Raw genomic sequence first — 17,974 nt, 5'->3', positions numbered from 1 at the left:
ACGAACTCCAGAATGCGCCGTGCTGCATTACCGATTTACAATTTAACACGGTTAGCGCTGCACGTGGTTAGCGCTGCACTCTGGTTTAGAGACAGCTGACCAGAGGACAAAGTGCAGGGGGCAGGGAGGGGCACTGGGAGTGGCTCTCAGTGGGGGAGGGGGAGGATGTGTCTGCCATGAGAGATAACCCAGTCAGACTGCCCCACCCCGGGATCAGGCTACACGGGGCGCATCAGGCCCAGGCCCAGGCCCAGGCCCAGGCCCAGGCCCGGCCCTGCCCTGCCTCGGGGCATCTGGTCCCCTCGTTAATTTACAAGCTGGAAATTTGAATAACATGTCATATTATAAAAGATTTAAAGGACACGGGACGATGTTTAGGGAGGGAGATGTGGAAAAACTATCACGGCCGAAAACCTTTGTAAGAGCCCGCAGGAAGGCTCCGGTTGGCTGCTCTCACCCAAACCGCCCACCCCCCTCACCCCCTAAACCCCCCCCCCCCCCACTCCCCCCCCCAAAAACCCTCCCCCTGACCGGCACGTCACCCGCCGGGCCCTGCGGCGCACTTGCTCCACAAGTTCGGAAAATATAAAATAACTTGTTTTTACATTTTATTTTAATAGCTCTGTATGGGGAAGAAATCAATTGGGGATGCGAGGTTTAGGAATCAGAGGACAGGACAGCGCCGCGCTCCAGTTGAGCCTGTTTAACAGACCAGACTGGCAGCGAGGCTCAACAGGGCCCGAACGCGTTTCTGAATTCGTCCACCTGAAGAATAATGGAGGTGTTTTTCCCAGCTAAGCGTCTCAGCTTCCGTATCACGATCGCCCGCTCCCCCGCCGCAAGCCGCCCAGAGGGGACGAGCGGCGTTCAAAGGAGCGGCCGAGCGGAGGACAGAGAGCGCCACCGGACCGGCCCAGCTTCACCCGCGCGGAGCGTGTAAATCGCGTTTGCGTCGCCTGCTGCGGACTGCGCAGGGAAAACACATCAGCGTAATGGGCTCTTCCCACACCACTGATGGCCTTCTCAGATCATCCGGTACGGTTTCGCTAACAAGCCGCTTCAATGAGTTTTAAATTCAGAAAGAGAAAGACAGAGAAAGGGAGAGAGAGAGAGAGCGAAAGAGAAAGGGAAAGAAAGTGAGAGAAAATAAAGAGAAAGAAAAAGGAAGGGAGAGAGAAATAATGAAATGGAAAGAGAGAGACAGAAGGTCCAAACTCTGGACAGTGCAGTAGCAGCTACTCAGGGGCGGAGCTCTGCGTGGACGCTGCCCAGTGGGGAAAGTGAACGGGGCGCGGCCGCGTGACGCTGCGATATCAAACAAACGAGCCAAGAGGAGAGGAGGTGACGGGCAGGCTCGCCCCCGACCACAGGGCAGCCGATAGAAGAGGAGGTGAGGAGCAGGCTCGCCCCCGACCACAGGGCAGCCGATAGAAGAGGAGGTGAGGAGCAGGCTCGCCCCCGATCACAGGGCAGCCGAGAGAAGAGGAGGTGAGGAGCAGGCTCGCCCCCGATCACAGGGCAGCCGATAGAAGAGGAGGTGAGGAGCAGGCTCGCCCCCGACCACAGGGCAGCCGAGAGAAGAGGAGGTGAGGAGCAGGCTCGTCCCCGACCACAGGGCAGCCGAGAGAAGAGGAGGTGAGGGGCAGGCTCGCCCCCGACCACAGGGCAGCCGATAGAAGAGGAGGTGAGGAGCAGGCTCGCCCCCGATCACAGGGCAGCCGATAGAAGAGGAGGTGAGGAGCAGGCTCGCCCCCGACCACAGGGCAGCCGATAGAAGAGGAGGTGAGGAGCAGGCTCGCCCCCGACCACAGGGCAGCCGATAGAAGAGGAGGTGAGGAGCAGGCTCGCCCCCGACCACAGGGCAGCCGATAGAGGAGGAGGTGAGGGGCAGGCTCGCCCCCGACCACAGGGCAGCCGATAGAAGAGGAGGTGAGGAGCAGGCTCACCCCCGACCACAGGGCAGCCGATAGAAGAGGAGGTGAGGAGCAGGCTCGCCCCCGACCACAGGGCAGCCGATAGAAGAGGAGGTGAGGAGCAGGCTCGCCCCCGACCACAGGGCAGCCGATAGAAGAGGAGGTGAGGGGCAGGCTCGCCCCCGACCACAGGGCAGCCGATAGAAGAGGAGGCGACGGGCAGGCTCGACCCCGACCACAGGGCAGCCGATAGAAGAGGAGGCGACGGGCAGGCTCGACCCCGACCACAGGGCAGCCGATAGAAGAGGAGGTGAGGGGCAGGCTTGCCCCGGAACCACAGGGCAGCCGAGAGAAGAGGAGGTGACGGGCAGGCTCGCCCCCGACCACAGGGCAGCCGCTCGCTTCCTCTCCGCCTGGCGCCTCACATCGCGTCTTTATAGCGCCGAACCGCGTTTCCAATGTGGCAGCCTCAGCGTGCGGTCACTGTTTTTGTCAAAGTGAAGTACACGGCCCAGCACAGGGAAGGACAATATCGCACTGGGGGAGGGGGGATTCAGACAATGAAAAACCTGCCACCTCATCTCCAGTAGATTGCAAAGCAACAGCAAACGCTGCCTTTGCATGCTTTCTTCCACTCACATTACATTACAGGGACAAAGCAAATGTATACTTTGCAGTACACTGTTTGCCGGGTGTCCAAATGAAGTGCTTGTCTTGAAAGAGAACTCTTCCTTTTCAGTTTTATAGGCTCACACCAGACACACCACTAAATCTGCCCTCTCCAGTAATTGGGCGAACAATTTCAGCCCTACTGCCATGCCTCAGTATTTGTTAATGACCTCAACATGACCCCTCAATGCACGTCCAGGTGGTGTATTGGGCCGATTGGTCCATTTGCATCTTTATGAGGATGTTTTCATTAGGTAAAGGACAGCTCACGGTTCTGTAGAAGCAGCTGTTTAGCTTCACTGTCTGTCAATACAACTGGCTACCTGTACATGGACAGTCTAGCAACTTCAAAGCATAAATTTAAAAGCATACATATGAATAACAATCGTACAATGTAATACAATAATAAAAGTATATCAAACACATCTTCATTAATATGTAACATTAAAGTGTAAGATATTCTTATAGAAAATGTATGTATGTTTTGTAAATTCTTCATAATAAATAAATGAATTAAAATATTTCAACCATAATTAGTTTTCTGAGGCCCGCTTGTCATGTCATATCATTCAAAGGCCAAAAAGAATTAATGTGCAGCACAATGTCCCATACAATTACAGATCAATACAGGAAGCATTGGAAAGCAAAAGCAAAATATGGAAATGCAGCTGGTCTGAAGCATACAACAGTGTAAAACAGCACAGTTTTTCCTATTTTGCTGATATGCAGTGATGATATTTCTAACTTCCCAGACTGTTTTCCAAAATAAAATGGCTGAAATACAAAAAATAACTATTCAGTACTTGAAAAATTATAATGAGTGTTTTACTGGAGGAGAAACATTTCCATTTTAAAAGGCATTTCTATTTTCATTCAAACAAAAACCGGGTCGATAATGAACCTGCACATATTTCTTAGACAAGCCCTGGGTAATGTACAATATGACACATTTTTGACAATTTCACAAATAGAACAATATGTCCTTAACAGCATAACCTTGATAACATAATATATTTATAACTATAAAACCTTCGTATCAATTGCACGCAGCGTCTAGAGAACGTGAACAAGCCGATTAATAATGGAGCTGCCCTAACTTTCACTGCGCAGGTGCAGAATGAATGACTTGACCACACCAGACAGTTACACGTCTAGAACGTATTAAGAAAAAAAATGAACACCTCAAACCTTTTCCAAAAACATTTGGATGTCTTCAGGGTCAATGTTTCAAGCCTTTTTTTTTCCCCAGCAAACACATTTCAGGCAGTGGGACTTTGAAAATAAAGCTGAGAAGAAAAATAAAAATGAAACAGCTGCCTCAAGTTTCACACTGTGCGTAGGACCATCCTTTCGGAGTCTGATTTACCTCATCATTTGCAACCTATCGGGACAGATGAGCAGACCCAGCAGAGCCGCGCGTAGAGATAAATGAGTTGGTGGGAGAGGAAACGGAGGCTCTAAGAGACTGAGGGTTGGCTTCAGGCGGGGGAAACGTAAGAAAGGCGAGTGAGCCGGAGGACGGAAAGGCCCCAGCCCAGCTCTTCACAGCCGGGAGGGTGGATATCCACAGCACGCCGAGGGTCCGACGGCCCCCCATGAAAGAACCGATCCCACCGACCCCTTTTAAACATTTATTGGGGCTTCACGTCTTTTTGAGTGTTTTCATTGCTCGGTCCATTGTGTCAGGTTTGACAAAGCAATGATTTTTTTTTTTTTTTTAGTGCTGAAAAAATAAACCACTCGATGGAGTCCCACAATGGGAGAGCCTGGCGTGTTGAGTTAAGGCATCGGTCATACCGATGTTGCGTCTCTGAACAGGTCACATTAAGACCACAAAACACTGCATTCATAGCTGACATGATTTCCCATAACCAAAGGGAGCAGCTATTCATATTTTGCTGTCGTGTATGTGACCGAACATTACTGAAAACACGCAAGGTAAATTAATAAGTAAAACCGTATTTTTTCAGCTTGGATTCGGCCTTTTCCCCTTCGGTCTGGATAAGTGTCCCCTGAACACCGTTTCTCACATCGTTGGCTTCTTTCTGTAATTGCTATGCTAAGCACGTCTATTCCAAATTGTTCAGCCTAATGGGAGAACGGCGAGTTGCTAGATTGCCTTATGGAAAAATGACCCTACGAAGGCCATTCCTGGTACAAGCCATATTTCTCTGATCATAGAGAACCTTAACTGCACGTCACCAACAAAGTAAAACTACAAAGCAAAGGCCTTGAAATCAAACGCAACTCGCAAAGAGGTTCCAGGCTGAATGCACTTATCAAAGCCCCTGGCTTGGGCCAAGCTTTTCAGAATGGATTTATTTATTTCTCGCAGTGCTGTGATCAGCCACTACTTCACTGGCCTCAAGTCTACCCAACGGTTAGTCACACACCTGTAGACTTCAAAAGAAGCTTTCACCACAAACTGAAAAGCAAAGGTTTGGCTAATGACCCTAATTGAATGCATGCACACCGCATACTCTATTGCGTTTGCTGATCCCCGAGTTTTCAGGCCAAACAGATTCTTTTAGTTTTATGCTTCGCTCATGTCTCGATCGGAGTTCTTTTGCTGGTGGCCAACAAATCTGAAAGACTGGGTTTGTTCATCGTCGAAAAACCAACACTTCGCCTCTCGGAGCGCCTGAGAGAAACGGGACGAGCGTGTTGAAGACCCCCGCGAAGGAACGGCGAAGCTCACGCCAGGCCAGCCCCCCCCCCCGCTCCCCGCCCCCCCCTCGGGTCCCGTAGAGAAGGGTTCAGGGGTGGGTTTCGGGTTGCTCTTCTCTCTGCATAAAAAAAAAAAAAACTATCCCCCTGGCCTGGGACAGGCTCCGCTACCATAGACAAAACACAGGCCACAGCAAGGAGCCGGGCCCAGCGTCCTGCCACGTCCGTTTATCACAGAAGCCCAGTCCCTCCTGTGCACTCTGGCACGACGCACAACGTCTCCTTTCTGCAACCGCGGCCACGTTTCAGGAGCACACCGCCATCCAATGACCGCACGGCGCATTCACGTTGACAAAGCCGCGCGCTCCTTGGAAACGCAAACAAACACTCCACAATGTGACAGAAGGAAAAAATATTAGAAGATTCCTTACTTTCGATAGTGAACATTCCTTATTCTCAACTGCGTGCGCGACCGTCTGCTGCCCAGCCATTCAAACCGTAAACGCCTGTCTTGTTAATATAGTTACGGCCACTTTGTGACGCAAAGTGTTCATGGCCCATATGCCGTGATGACCTATTTACTGCCGTGTGTACTTTGGACAGGGACAGAAGAGGATATCATGGTCATCCCTTCAACAGTGCGCGCGTATATAATTAAATAAATTTCCAACCCTTTTCCTTTTTTTCTTTTTTCTTCTTCTTCTCCTCTCTCCTCTGCCCAGCTTTGCTGAAAAATGAAGTGGAAATTTTCATTCTGATGTAATTGGAAACAGGGACACTTTCCAGTGGCAACAAATTCTTGTGTTACAGTACTGCGCTCCTACGGCGGGGAAGGCTCGGCCCCGGGCAGAGGACAAACGGCCGGGAGTGGATGAAGTGCTCCCGCGGCGAGCGCCGCGCTCGCGCCACGGATTCCAGATGCTCGGCATTCCTCGCGCCGGGGACGGAAAAAGTTACCGAGCGGTCTGCGGAAATCCAATCCGGCCATTCTTGTCATATCCCTCATAGCTCCCGTTACTGGGGCCGGGGGTCTGCGAAAGCAATGAGGCCCCGGCGTTCTTAAATGATAAAAAAAAAAAAAAAGAAAAAAGCGAGGATCCCTGCGTTCGGTTATCGGGGCCGATTAGAAAAGCATTAGCGTGTTTGGAAACGAGTGGGACGGCAGAGGACTCGGGCCAGGGGGACCGCGGGAGGCGCAGGCCCTTCCATTAGAGGGCGTATCTGGTAAAGACGTTTGGGCCCAAGGCTCTCTCTCCCTCCCCCCCCCCCCCATCTCGCTGCTGCACCCTGAATAGCGGACGCGGGGGCTGGCTTTATCTTTCTAAGGTTGCGCACGGGGGGTGGGGGGTGGGGGGGGGGGGGTGATAAACACGCACGGTGCGTGCGCGAAAGCCCCAGGACGACACTGTAAAGTTTTACAGGGTTAATAACCGGCCGGCGGGAGGGCGGGGGCGGAGTGGGTCAGCGGCCACGTCTTCCATCTTTCCGTCGAGAGTTTCTGCTCGGGTGCAGTTCACAGGGCGACCCGCTCTCCAGCCGCGAGCAAGTCCCACTGAGTGGGCGCGGCTTAAATCACCTGCCAACGGCACATTCTGAGCTGGGATCCCTGCCCTATCTGTTACTTCCTCAGCTTTCTACCCATCTGAATAAAGAGAAAAATATGACAGGAGGGCAGAGTGTCTTCTCACCATTAAAAAAATTAAACTAGAGATACCGCCTCACGGTTGTACGCCTCCGCCAACCAGTAGCCAGTTTGGATATAAAATGTCATCACTTCATTTTATCCTATTAGACAATTGTGTGAAACTTTGTCATAGTATATGAATAGTATATGAATTCTTGAGTTTGTGAGGTCATAGTGACCTTGTCCTTTGACCACCAAAATCGAATCAGTTCATCCTTGAGTCCAAGTGGACGTTTGCGCCAAATTTGAAGAAATTCCCTCAAGGCGTTCCTGAGATATCGCGTTCACGAGAATCGGGATGGACGGACGGACAACCCGAAAACAAATTGCCTCCGGCCACGGCTGTGCCATCATGGAGGCATAATAAATGCCAGGTGTAGGCACTGCAGCCATCTGCCAGTCCACTGAGAGAATGGAGGATGTTGAGTCCAGCCACACAGGGAATTAATACACACCACGACAGAAAACTACAAATCAAACAATGGCTACTGGATTTGCATTCACTGAGATGGCACAAAACTCATGAAATGGGGCTAATGTACAGTAAGGTGGCACTGCTTCACACGTATTGGTGTTTCTGGGAAATGTAGGATGCTGTCAAAATAAGGTGTGGTGTCGATTAAACCCGCACCAGGGAGAGCAGGAGATTCGCTCGTTGAATTCCGAGGCACAGTGAGAATCATTCATCTGTCCATCATCTTAACCCCAACTCCTTTCCCTCACCTCCTGAAACCCACAGCCTGTCCTTACAGCCCGGGGACCTGGGGAGAGCCAGACACAGGCTGCCGTCCGGCCCCCAGAGGGAACGGCCTTCCGCGGGGCTCGCCAGTACGCGTCCCTCCCTGAGGAGGAAACCGCACCGACAGGGTTTTGCAAACACCTGCTGACCGGTGGCAGAAAGCAGGTGGTGAACTGTGGACCGGGAGCAGCGAGACCACTGCCCTAACAGTCACACACCTACTACCCCAACCGCCCCCCCACCCCCCCAAAGATTATACGTTTCAATCACCTCCATCATTCTTCACCATTTGCTAAAGTATCCCTAACGATTCAAATAAATCCAAATGACTGGAAAACCTTTTGGGAAAATACGGGTGGAGTCTAAAACCATCCAAGACAGACAGCTTTCCGTCTGGCCCCAGGGACAACCCCTCCCCTGTCTGTGAACGTCATCGGGAGGTTTTTTTTTTTTTTGCATAACAAAAGTCTGTTGTTCCCGAGGAGAAACCGAAACCCTCGGGCGCTGGTCATCCCGAACGGAAGCCGCCGCAGTCACGGCGAGGATGGCGATGGCGTGCGAGGAGCCTCGCGGCTGAGCGCGCTCTCTGACCTCCCCGCGACTCTGCCGCCTGATTAACTCTGGACCCGTTTCACAGCTAACACCAAACCGCTCGGAGAGATGTGAAATTAACGGCTGTGTGTGTGTGTGTGTGTGTGTGTGTGTGCACCAGGTCCCGGGCGACAGGCCCAGGCCAACAAACCGTCGGGTGGTGCGTACGAAAATAAGCCCTCACGAGCAGAGGCCCATTCTCAAGGGGGAGCGGACGAGTTCTTTCCCCCCGCGCCCCACCGTTCGTAAGGATTCAGAAGCAAGCTGAGGGCCAGTCCTATTAACCACAATCCAAAATATTTATTAAAACTCCCCAAAAGTTACAAGAAAGGGAGCGGAGGGGACAAATTGCTGAGAAGGTCTTTCCCACCAACCCCTTACTGATATTCTGAGGCCAGCTTCCCAGATTTTTTTATTGTTTTTCAAGTTTTACCATTTGGTTTTATTTATTAGATCTTCATTTGCGCAAAGATGCTTTCGGCCGTGAGCAGGGAGCCAGGGCAACGACGGCGTGCCAGCTGAGAGTCGATGGGGCGTGTCCCCCGCAGGGCAACTGCGGTACTGCACACCAGCCCGGCATTTACTCTCAAAACACAGACTTAACGAGCATTTTAATGAGACGCTCACGTGTCGTAGATAAAGTGCAGTGTTCAGAAACGCGAAAGGAAAATATTAGCGTCAGTGAGGCTAGCAGAATGCCGCTTGGCTTTAATGGGCGCGTTTGATTGGCGTGAGCCGGGGCCTGCCCGCTGGCACGTCACGCGCTCCGAACGTGCCCACACAAACACGCCTGTCTTCAGACAGGCCGACGGACCGGCATAAAAGCGTCACTCACCTGCCGCTCTCAGAACCCCAAACGGAATGCGCCCTGCCAAGTCCCTCCCCGACACCAAACCCGCGCGCCAACCACCCGGCCCGGCCAGCGAGGAGTCGACTTAACCGTGTGCCGCCCGGAGGACATTTCAAACGCGGCGTCTCCCAGACCGCTTCTGATCCCCTTCCAGCTAAACGCATACGCAAACACACTGTGTGCACATGTGCGTAGGAGGGCAGAAAATGCACGAAGCGCGTGCATCCACTCAGAGAGAGAGAGGGGCAAGCCCACATACACACAGGCACACAGATGCACAAGCAGATGCATGCATATGAGCACTCCCATTCGCAATAACAGGCACACAGACACACGACAATGCAAGCAGACATATTCAGAGACTCTCTCTCCTACACACACGCGCACACACACACAAACACAGACACACACAACACAGAGATGCACACATACACATCTTAACCTTCGGAACTGATTAGTTTCCACTTTCAACTTTTGACCAACACTGCACACAAAGCTAAACTTCATCCTCCTTTCCTTCAAAGAGCTGCCTCCATTTGAAATATAACAATTACAGAGTCAAACTTTATCCACCTTTGCTTCAAAGAGCAAACACCATTTCATATATATCCTAGCCTTACTCACCTCTCCCTCACAAAGCCAAATATCTGCCTGCGCTCTGGTACCACAGCGATTTCAAGCACATTCCCTCACAGGAGGAGAAAAAAGGAAAATCTTTCTGTAAATTCTGTCATGCCACTATAGCCTGCCTTGCGTCATCCCCGCCCTAAACAACAGCACCGACAGAGAGGCTGTGATCCGGGCCGCCTCGAGGCACAGCACGGTTACCAGGCCACCAATGAAAAGGGATAGATGAGCGCCCTACATGTTTCGTTTGGGACGAACTGCGCGCCTGTAATTGCTTCGAATGACCATAATAGTAATTGACGGTCTGGCTTTTCACTTTGTCCACACAAATTTCCACAACGGGCACTTAATAACAGTCAGAGCCCCGAGCCTGGAGATGAACACATTCTTTATCCATCACTTTTTCCTCCCGCTCTCCCGTTCTCCTTTTTTTTTTTTTTTTAAAAGAACATTCCCCCTTTCCCCATTTTCCTCCTCTGCGTCGGGGTCGGAGGTTTGGGCAGAGATCGATACGTCTGAAGTGGTTAGCGGCGAAACGAGGGACTTCTCTGAATCCGGCTCTGCCTCTCCCCCCTTCCCCCTTCCCTCCTCACACCAACATGGCGGCACGATGGAGGAGACGCCTCAGAGGCGACCAATCCAGCCTCAGAAGACGCAGCACCCCACTGTCCTCCACCAACCGAGCCTGTGGCGTTCGCTTAATCCATCACTTCTACACTTCACGATAAAAATACTCACACAAGATGAGATTTAAACCTTCTGTAATGTTCTATGACAGATTATGAATCACATAGATAAGAAACATACACACATTTTGGACAATTACACACTGATAAAAGACATACACACAGTTTGGGCATTTACACGCTGATAAAAGACATTCACACAGTTTGGGCATTTACACGCTGATAAAAGACATACACACAGTTTGGGCATTTACACGCTGATAAAAGACATATACACAGTTTGGGCATTTACACGCTGATAAAAGACATTCACACAGTTTGGGCATTTACACGCTGATAAAAGACATACACACAGTTTGGGCATTTACACGCTGATAAAAGACATACACACAGTTTGGGCATTTACACGCTGATAAAAGACATACACACAGTTCGGACAATTACACACTGATAAAAGACATACACACCGTTTGGACATTTACACACTGATAAGAAACATACACACAGTTTGGGCAGTTACACGCCATCACCCTCGTCTCAATATTTTCGGCGTAACAGTTTCACACTGGAAAACTAGTGTTCATTTTGTTCATGTTATACGGCTAAAATGCATCCAAGTTCAACATTTTTTTTATTGAAGAGTCCTTAGACATCTCTCAAAATAAACACCAGTGCTCATTTTGGTCATGTTATACAGCTATTACAGTAATAATGTTTCACTTTTTACTGCATAGTGACAGGGTCAGTAGGAAAATGTTACACTTACTTTTTATTCACTTGACATTTTATTCTGACATGCATTTTTCTCAACCTCCACAAGAAAAGAAATTGGTACCATTTGCACAGTGTTACCACTATGCGGTACCAATTATGGTGCAGTTATAAATACTCCGTAAAGTATTTAAAATTGCATTCAAATCATTAAATATACTGCTGACTGTCAGTGACAACATAAATACATATTATTCAATTTATGGAAACCCTATCTACTATTATTAAGGCTAAGCTGAAAATCATCTGTGTTAATAATAAAGAATAAATTAACCTGTTAATGCTTTATTACACATTAATAACAGCGCCATAATCTAACATAGACGGATAAGGGCAATAGCTGTCACATGGATTTGTATAAAAGTGCACGTGTGTAATAATACTGAGCACTCATACATATGATTGTATCAGTCCCTGTCCGTCTGTTTGAATGTGCCGATCCACACTTCCTTATGGTGCAAAAATTAATGCAAGAATAGATGTGATTAAAGTATACGGTGCAACATATTTCTGTATGACAATCAGGGTGTGGGTGATGTCCAATCAGGGTATTTCAGTGTGACTGCAGTACATATGTATTTCTGTATGAGTGATGCCCAATCAGGGTATTTCAGTGTGACTAAAGTACATTAGTATTATTGTTTGAGTGATGTCCAATCAGGGTATTTCAGTATGACTGCAGTACATATGTACTTCTGTATGAGTGATGTCCAAATAGGGTATTTCAGAGTGACTGCAGTACATATGTATTTCTGTATGAGTGATGTCCAATCAGGGTATTTCAGTGTGACTGCAGTACATATGTATTTCTGTATGAGTGATGTCCAAATAGGGTATTTCAGAGTGACTGCAGTACATATGTATTTCTGTATGAGTGATGTCCAATCAGGGTATTTCAGTGTGACTAAAGTACATATGTATTTCTGTATGAGTTGTGTCCAATCAGGGTATTTGAGTGTGACTGAAGTACATACTGTATGTATTTCTGTATGAGTGATGTCCAATCAGGGTATCTGAGTGTGACTGAAGTACATGAGTATTTTTGTACTAGTGATGTCCATTTCAGAGCAGGCAGGCCGAGTCGCTGTGAAAGTGCAGGAGCGTAGGAGTGTGTCTGGCGCCCGGGTGCGCGAGCGTGCCGGATGTGGCGAGCGCAGCAGGTCTGTGTAAGTGGTGCGAGTCGCCGGGGGAGCGTTTTGCTCGCGCTGCGGAAGGCTGCTGCCCAGCTGTCTCCAGGAGAGGCCCGTTACGAGAGGAAACGCAGGCTGCTGGGGCCCTGCGCTCCCGGCAGCACAGGCCAGCCAGCTTTCCAGGCCTTTCCTGCGCCCGCGGCGGTGGCGGCGGCGGCGGCTCCGCCGAGACTCGGCTAACCGCACTCACCCGTGTCGTTCCCGGATCCGGTGGACAGGGCCGGCATGGTTCCCGCCGGCCGAGCGTCACGCAGGGGCGTCGGAGCAGCGGCGTGCGCCCGGAGCGCCCGCCGGTCGCTTTCGCAGGGACTGCCGCTCCCCAGGCCAACAGCCGTCGCGCCGCGGGTCTATGCCATCGGCCGCAGCTGCCTGGAAAGGAACAGGGACAGGATTCAGCCGGGCGGGACCGGGGCCAGGATGCGGGCGCGCTCGCAGACAACGCCGTCGGATGCCGACCCCCAGCTCGCCGAGCGCCAGGCCAGACCGCTAGCGACAGGTGTGACTGGCAGAGAGCTACACGCGGACCAGAGAAATGCCATACCGGCGAGGAATAGTGGCAACCGGTAAACAACACAGACCCACGACAGAAAGGGAGTGACAAAATAAAAGAATACACCTCTGGGATAAAATTCAGCAGCTCCCCTTCCTCGTACACGATTCGGGTCCATAGAACAGAGGAGGGAAAAACAGCTCATCAGGAGATAATTGGAAGAAGATTCCTAGAATGTGAGTGTGCCACTACAAGATACTTTCGCTCATTTGGGTTTCCAGGAATCTCAGACACAAAAGATGGAAAAAAAAAAAAAATGAAAAGGAGGAGAGGGGGGGGGGGGAGAAAAAAGGCAAGGAAAACAGAGAATCCACTGGGCGAGAGCAGGAGTCCCGTCTGTGGGGGGGGGGGGGGGGGATGCGGCGGCCTTGGCAGGGACCGCGAGGGCCTCAGCTGTGCGACCTTTGACCTCTGTACCCCCGCCAGCCCCAGCAGGTGGTGCTACTGTGCTGCACGGCGGCGCGGGGCCTGGGGAGGCCCCCGCCTGACCCCTGCACGAGCCTCCAGCTCCGCGCTAGCCTTTTTCCAGCGCTCCCGTCCAATCTAAACTCCCCTCACCCAAATAGCGCTGGCACCCCGTACTTTTTTCCCTTCTCCTCCATTTTGGAAATCCCACATTACTGCCACCCCCGCGACACATCTCCGGTGCATTTCCTGAGGACTCCGAGCGGTCATGAGCTGGGAACACTGATGCAACAGCACTGGCCAATAATAATACCCCAAGCCTTCCTTCCACATGTACTGCTGTGATCCATCAACACAGACTCAACACCGAGTGCAGCACGTCGCTGGACACTTCATTACCACTGAAAGCCTGAACACAGCTTTAAACTGTCATGACGGAAAAAAGCATAAATGGAAAAAATGTTAATTATGCACAAAAACCAAAACTGACAAAAACATTTAACAAAAACCAAGAATTACACAAAAACAAAAAATTCAGTGGGAGACAACTCTGGCCATGGCTGTGGTGTGGGTCAGTGTGAGGTCATGGCTGTGGTGCGGGTCGGTGTTAGGTCATGGCTGTGGTGCGGGTCGGTGTTAGGTCACGGCTGTGGTGTGGGTCAGTGTTAGGCCATGGCTGTGGTGTGGGTCGGTGTTAGGCCATGGCTGTGGTGTGGGTCAGTGTTAGGTCATGGCTGTGGTGTGGGGCAGTGTTAGGCCATGGCTGTGGTGTGGGTCGGTGTTAGGTCATGGCTGTGGTGTGGGGCAGTGTTAGGCCATGGCTGTGGTGTGGGTTGGTGTTAGGTCATGGCTGTGGTGTGGGGCAGTGTTAGGCCATGGCTGTGGTGTGGGTCGGTGTTAGGTCATGGCTGTGGTGTGGGTCAGTGTTAGGCCATGGCTATAGTGTGGGTCTGTGTTAGGTCATGGCTGTGGAGTGGGTCAGAGTTAGACCAGGCTTTGGCACTGTGGTGTGGGTCAGTGTTAGACCAGGCTTTGGCACTGTGGTGTGGGTCGGTGTTAGGTCATGGCTGTGGTGTGGGGCAGTGTTAGGTCATGGCTGTGGTGTGGGTCAGAGTTAGACCAGGCTTTGGCACTGTGGTGTGGGTCAGTGTTAGACCAGGCTTTGGCACTGTGGTGTGGGTCGGTGTTAGGTCATGGCTGTGGTGTGGGGCAGTGTTAGGTCATGGCTGTGGTGTGGGTCAGAGTTAGACCAGGCTTTGGCACTGTGGTGTGGGTCAGTGTTAGACCAGGCTTTGGCACTGTGGTGTGGGTCGGTGTTAGGTCATGGCTGTGGTGTGGGGCAGTGTTAGGTCATGGCTGTGGTGTGGGTCAGAGTTAGACCAGGCTTTGGCACTGTGGTGTGGGTCAGAGTTAGACCAGGCTTTGGCACTGTGGTGTGGGTCAGAGTTAGACCAGGCTTTGGCACTGTGGTGTGGGTCGGTGTTAGACCAGGCTTTGGCACTGTGGTGTGGGTCGGTGTTAGACCAGGCTTTGGCACTGTGCTGTGGGTCAGAGTTAGACCAGGCTTTGGCACTGTGCTGTGGGTCAGAGTTAGGCCAGGCTTTGGCACTGTGCTGTGTACACTTGGTGTTGAAGTCTCGCCATGCGTTCTGCTGATCAGACACGGTGACTCAGCTCTGTTTATCGCTGGCTAGGTAAGGACTGGTACTGGTACTGATGTCATTTCCACCTTGTAGGCGGGTCGCTCCCCTCCCGACGCCCTTCGCGGCTGTTAACGCTAGCGATGACGCCCAGCGCTGCAGCGCGTGCTGAGGGCTGAAGGCTGGCCATCCCTCGCGTGTGCACTCTGCTTCAGCAGCTCCTCCATCATCCACCTTTCAAACACCACCACCCCCCCCAACCCACCTCACACCCCACATCGGATCCCTCAGCTACTGCAAGAGACTAACCTCTATAACAATCACAACTGCAGGGCCTAAAGGAACCTGTCTGCTGCTAGCGTGTGTGTGTGTGTGTGTGTGTGTGTGTGCGCGCGTATATGAGTGTATGTGTGTGTGTGCATGCCAAAGTTATTATAGCTGCAACAGTCGCAAGGCCATCCCACAGCTGTGTAGTGCAAGACAGAAATCACCAGGCCACAAAGGAAACAGTGGGCGATCACACAATGTAAGTGTGAAAGCAAGGTCAGGCAGTCAAATGAAGGCAGGCAGAGGAGGATCATAGAATAAACGCCAAATGTGTGCACTTTGCTGTGCGGTAACAGAAGGTAAGGGGTGGTGTGGAAGAGCAGAGGCTAGCGGCGTTAGCAAACAGCAACAGGCCAGTGGCCGCAGTCTTCAGTCTCAGACACAGCCATTCAGAGATCAGAGACCTCATCCCTCATGCTCGACTTCACCATTGCTGCAGGAATCGACACCTCACAGAGTGAAAGAGAGAGAGAGAGAGAGAGAGAGAATGCATGCAGAGCTTTGTAAAAAAATTACACTTAATTTATTTGGCGCTACAATAAGTAGCGACATACAATAAGTGCATACCAAATAAACATCCCCACAGTGTAAAACATGCAAACAATGCCTGCAGGGCACAATTAGGAAAATATCCACAATTAATCAAAATCCAAAAAAGAGCAGTAAAATTTTAGAAACATCTAAAAAACAACAACCCCTCCCACTCATACCATCACGATGCCCTGCAATGGCAAGAGCTGAGCAGAGAAGAGCCACCTCTCTCAGCTGGTGCTGAGGCTCTGTTCACTAACCCCCACTAACACCATGCAGCCTCAGCACAGCTTCATACCAACTGAACCAATCAGAATGAACCAAATTACGAAGCAACAAAAGCAAAATTACATTATTTACTGGGAAACTCAAACAAGCAATCAAAACAAATTACAACACTATCTGGCTCTGAAATGCTAACGATTAACTGACCACAGTGAAAAATGATAAACTTAGAAAAACATTGACAAAGTACAGACTAGCAATAGAGCACAACACAGCAAGCACACCCCAGCAATAGAGACCGGCCGGCGTCGGCAGACTTGGCTGCCCCGAGAAGAGAGGACGTGCTCCCACTGTAACCAACAAGAAACAGAGCCGCACACTTCCTCACCCAGCGCGATAAATACAAAAAAATTAGAGAGCACCGTTTTGAATCGAGAGCCAACTGTAACAATTCCCCCTTGGAGAGAAAATTTGGCAGCACTATATGCAGGTACCTGACACAGTCAGAGGGACAGCAGTGACCCCTAACTCCTGCCAATTAATACATAATATATATTTATATTACTACAGTATTGTAATTATTATTAGTAATAGTATTACTATCGCTATCACTACCAGTACTAGTATACAGTTTATGTCTGTTATATTTCAATCTTTATATTAATTGTTATTAATTTTATTGTTATTATTATGATTGACTATTACACATTGGCAAAACGTAAATATGTCATGCCAATAAAGCATTCTGAATTTGAATTTGAGAAAGAGAAAGCAACACCTTTCCGACACAAGCAGCGCAGACAGGAGGCGCTCCAGGCCTCGTGCTGTATTTCAGCCGTACGCGTACAAACACACACCCTGGAGCGCACGTGGGGCCCGAGCCAAGGTGGCCCCGCGCACCCCAGGAGAAGCATCGGGGCTCTCGCTAGGCCCCCGAGGCTAGGGGGAAATGGCCGAAAGTGTCCCACACAATGGAGCGCGACCCCAGTAGCCGCCTCAAACAAAAAGGGGGGGAGGGGGAGTTACAGTTCAGGGGAGCGCTGTCCCGCTCGGCCTCACCAGAGGCTAAGCCAGCGGGCCGCTGCCGCGCTCACAACGGCAACCTCGAGGAAAGGGCAGGGGCACAGGGTTACACGGCGCGGACCGGAGGGGTTATTACATACGGGCGCGCCGTCGAGAGCACGCGGCCGCGCCGAAACCGCACCCGCCGTCCGCGCGGGGAGCCGGAGGCCTGGGAGGAGCCGGAGGACAGGGAGGAGCCGGAGGACGGGGACGTTTTTGCCATAAGAGCGTGATCGCTATGACAGAGGGAGCCCTGGGATCGATTCGCCCGACGCGCACGAATACCAGCTGCCGCCGCGGACCTGAAGGGGGGGGGGGGGGGGGGGGGATTACCGAATATTCCCGAAATTGAACTTCGATCCATCTTTCCGCTCGGGGGCCGCGCCGAGGGCCGGGAAACCGAGCCGCAGCGCGGAGCGCGGCTCAAACGTTTACGGCACCCTGAAGGCCCGTAAGCGGACTCAAAGAAGCGCAGAGAAGGGGACGCGGGCTGCAGTACCCCAGCCCCACCTGCCCCTGTGCAGCTAGCGCAGACCTGGAGACATCTGCACTGTGGAAAGAAGAAAAAGAAAAAAACCTTGATCGCAATGAAAGGTATGAATGTGAAAAATGCTGGAGTTTCCACCGGGCCGGTCGCCCGTCAGCCTCCCGCAGCGCTGCTGCCATCTAGTGACCGAACAGGCAAACTGCAGCACCAGACATATTTCTCTCAAACCAAAGTGAGCCTAACAGACTCAGAGTGAAGGGCTCACACGTTAGGAGACGGACACTGAAGCGGTTTTGTCTTAATCGGCATGTAATTTAAGTAATTAAATCATTAGAAGACATAACAGCCAGTGGGGAGCCG

General features: G+C 51.2%; 1 protein-coding gene across 3 annotated transcripts in view; it reads right to left on the bottom strand.

The window, feature by feature from the left end:
* Positions 1 to 17,974, bottom strand: part of mpp7a (membrane protein, palmitoylated 7a (MAGUK p55 subfamily member 7)) — a 129,023-nt gene that overhangs the window by 76,250 nt on the left and 34,799 nt on the right. For all 3 annotated transcript variants that reach the window (XM_035413679.1, XM_035413681.1, XM_035413680.1), the window contains one exon: positions 12,578 to 12,756. In XM_035413679.1, the coding sequence (XP_035269570.1) occupies positions 12,578 to 12,614 (37 nt within the window). In that variant the 5' untranslated portion in view covers positions 12,615 to 12,756. The remainder of the gene's footprint in view (positions 1 to 12,577; positions 12,757 to 17,974) is intronic.

This window comes from Anguilla anguilla, chromosome 4 (assembly GCF_013347855.1).
Source record: "Anguilla anguilla isolate fAngAng1 chromosome 4, fAngAng1.pri, whole genome shotgun sequence".
In the NCBI taxonomy this organism is placed as follows: domain Eukaryota; kingdom Metazoa; phylum Chordata; class Actinopteri; order Anguilliformes; family Anguillidae; genus Anguilla; species Anguilla anguilla.
The sequence above is the reverse complement of the archived record's forward strand: the minus strand, read 5'-3'. Positions and strand labels throughout refer to the sequence as shown.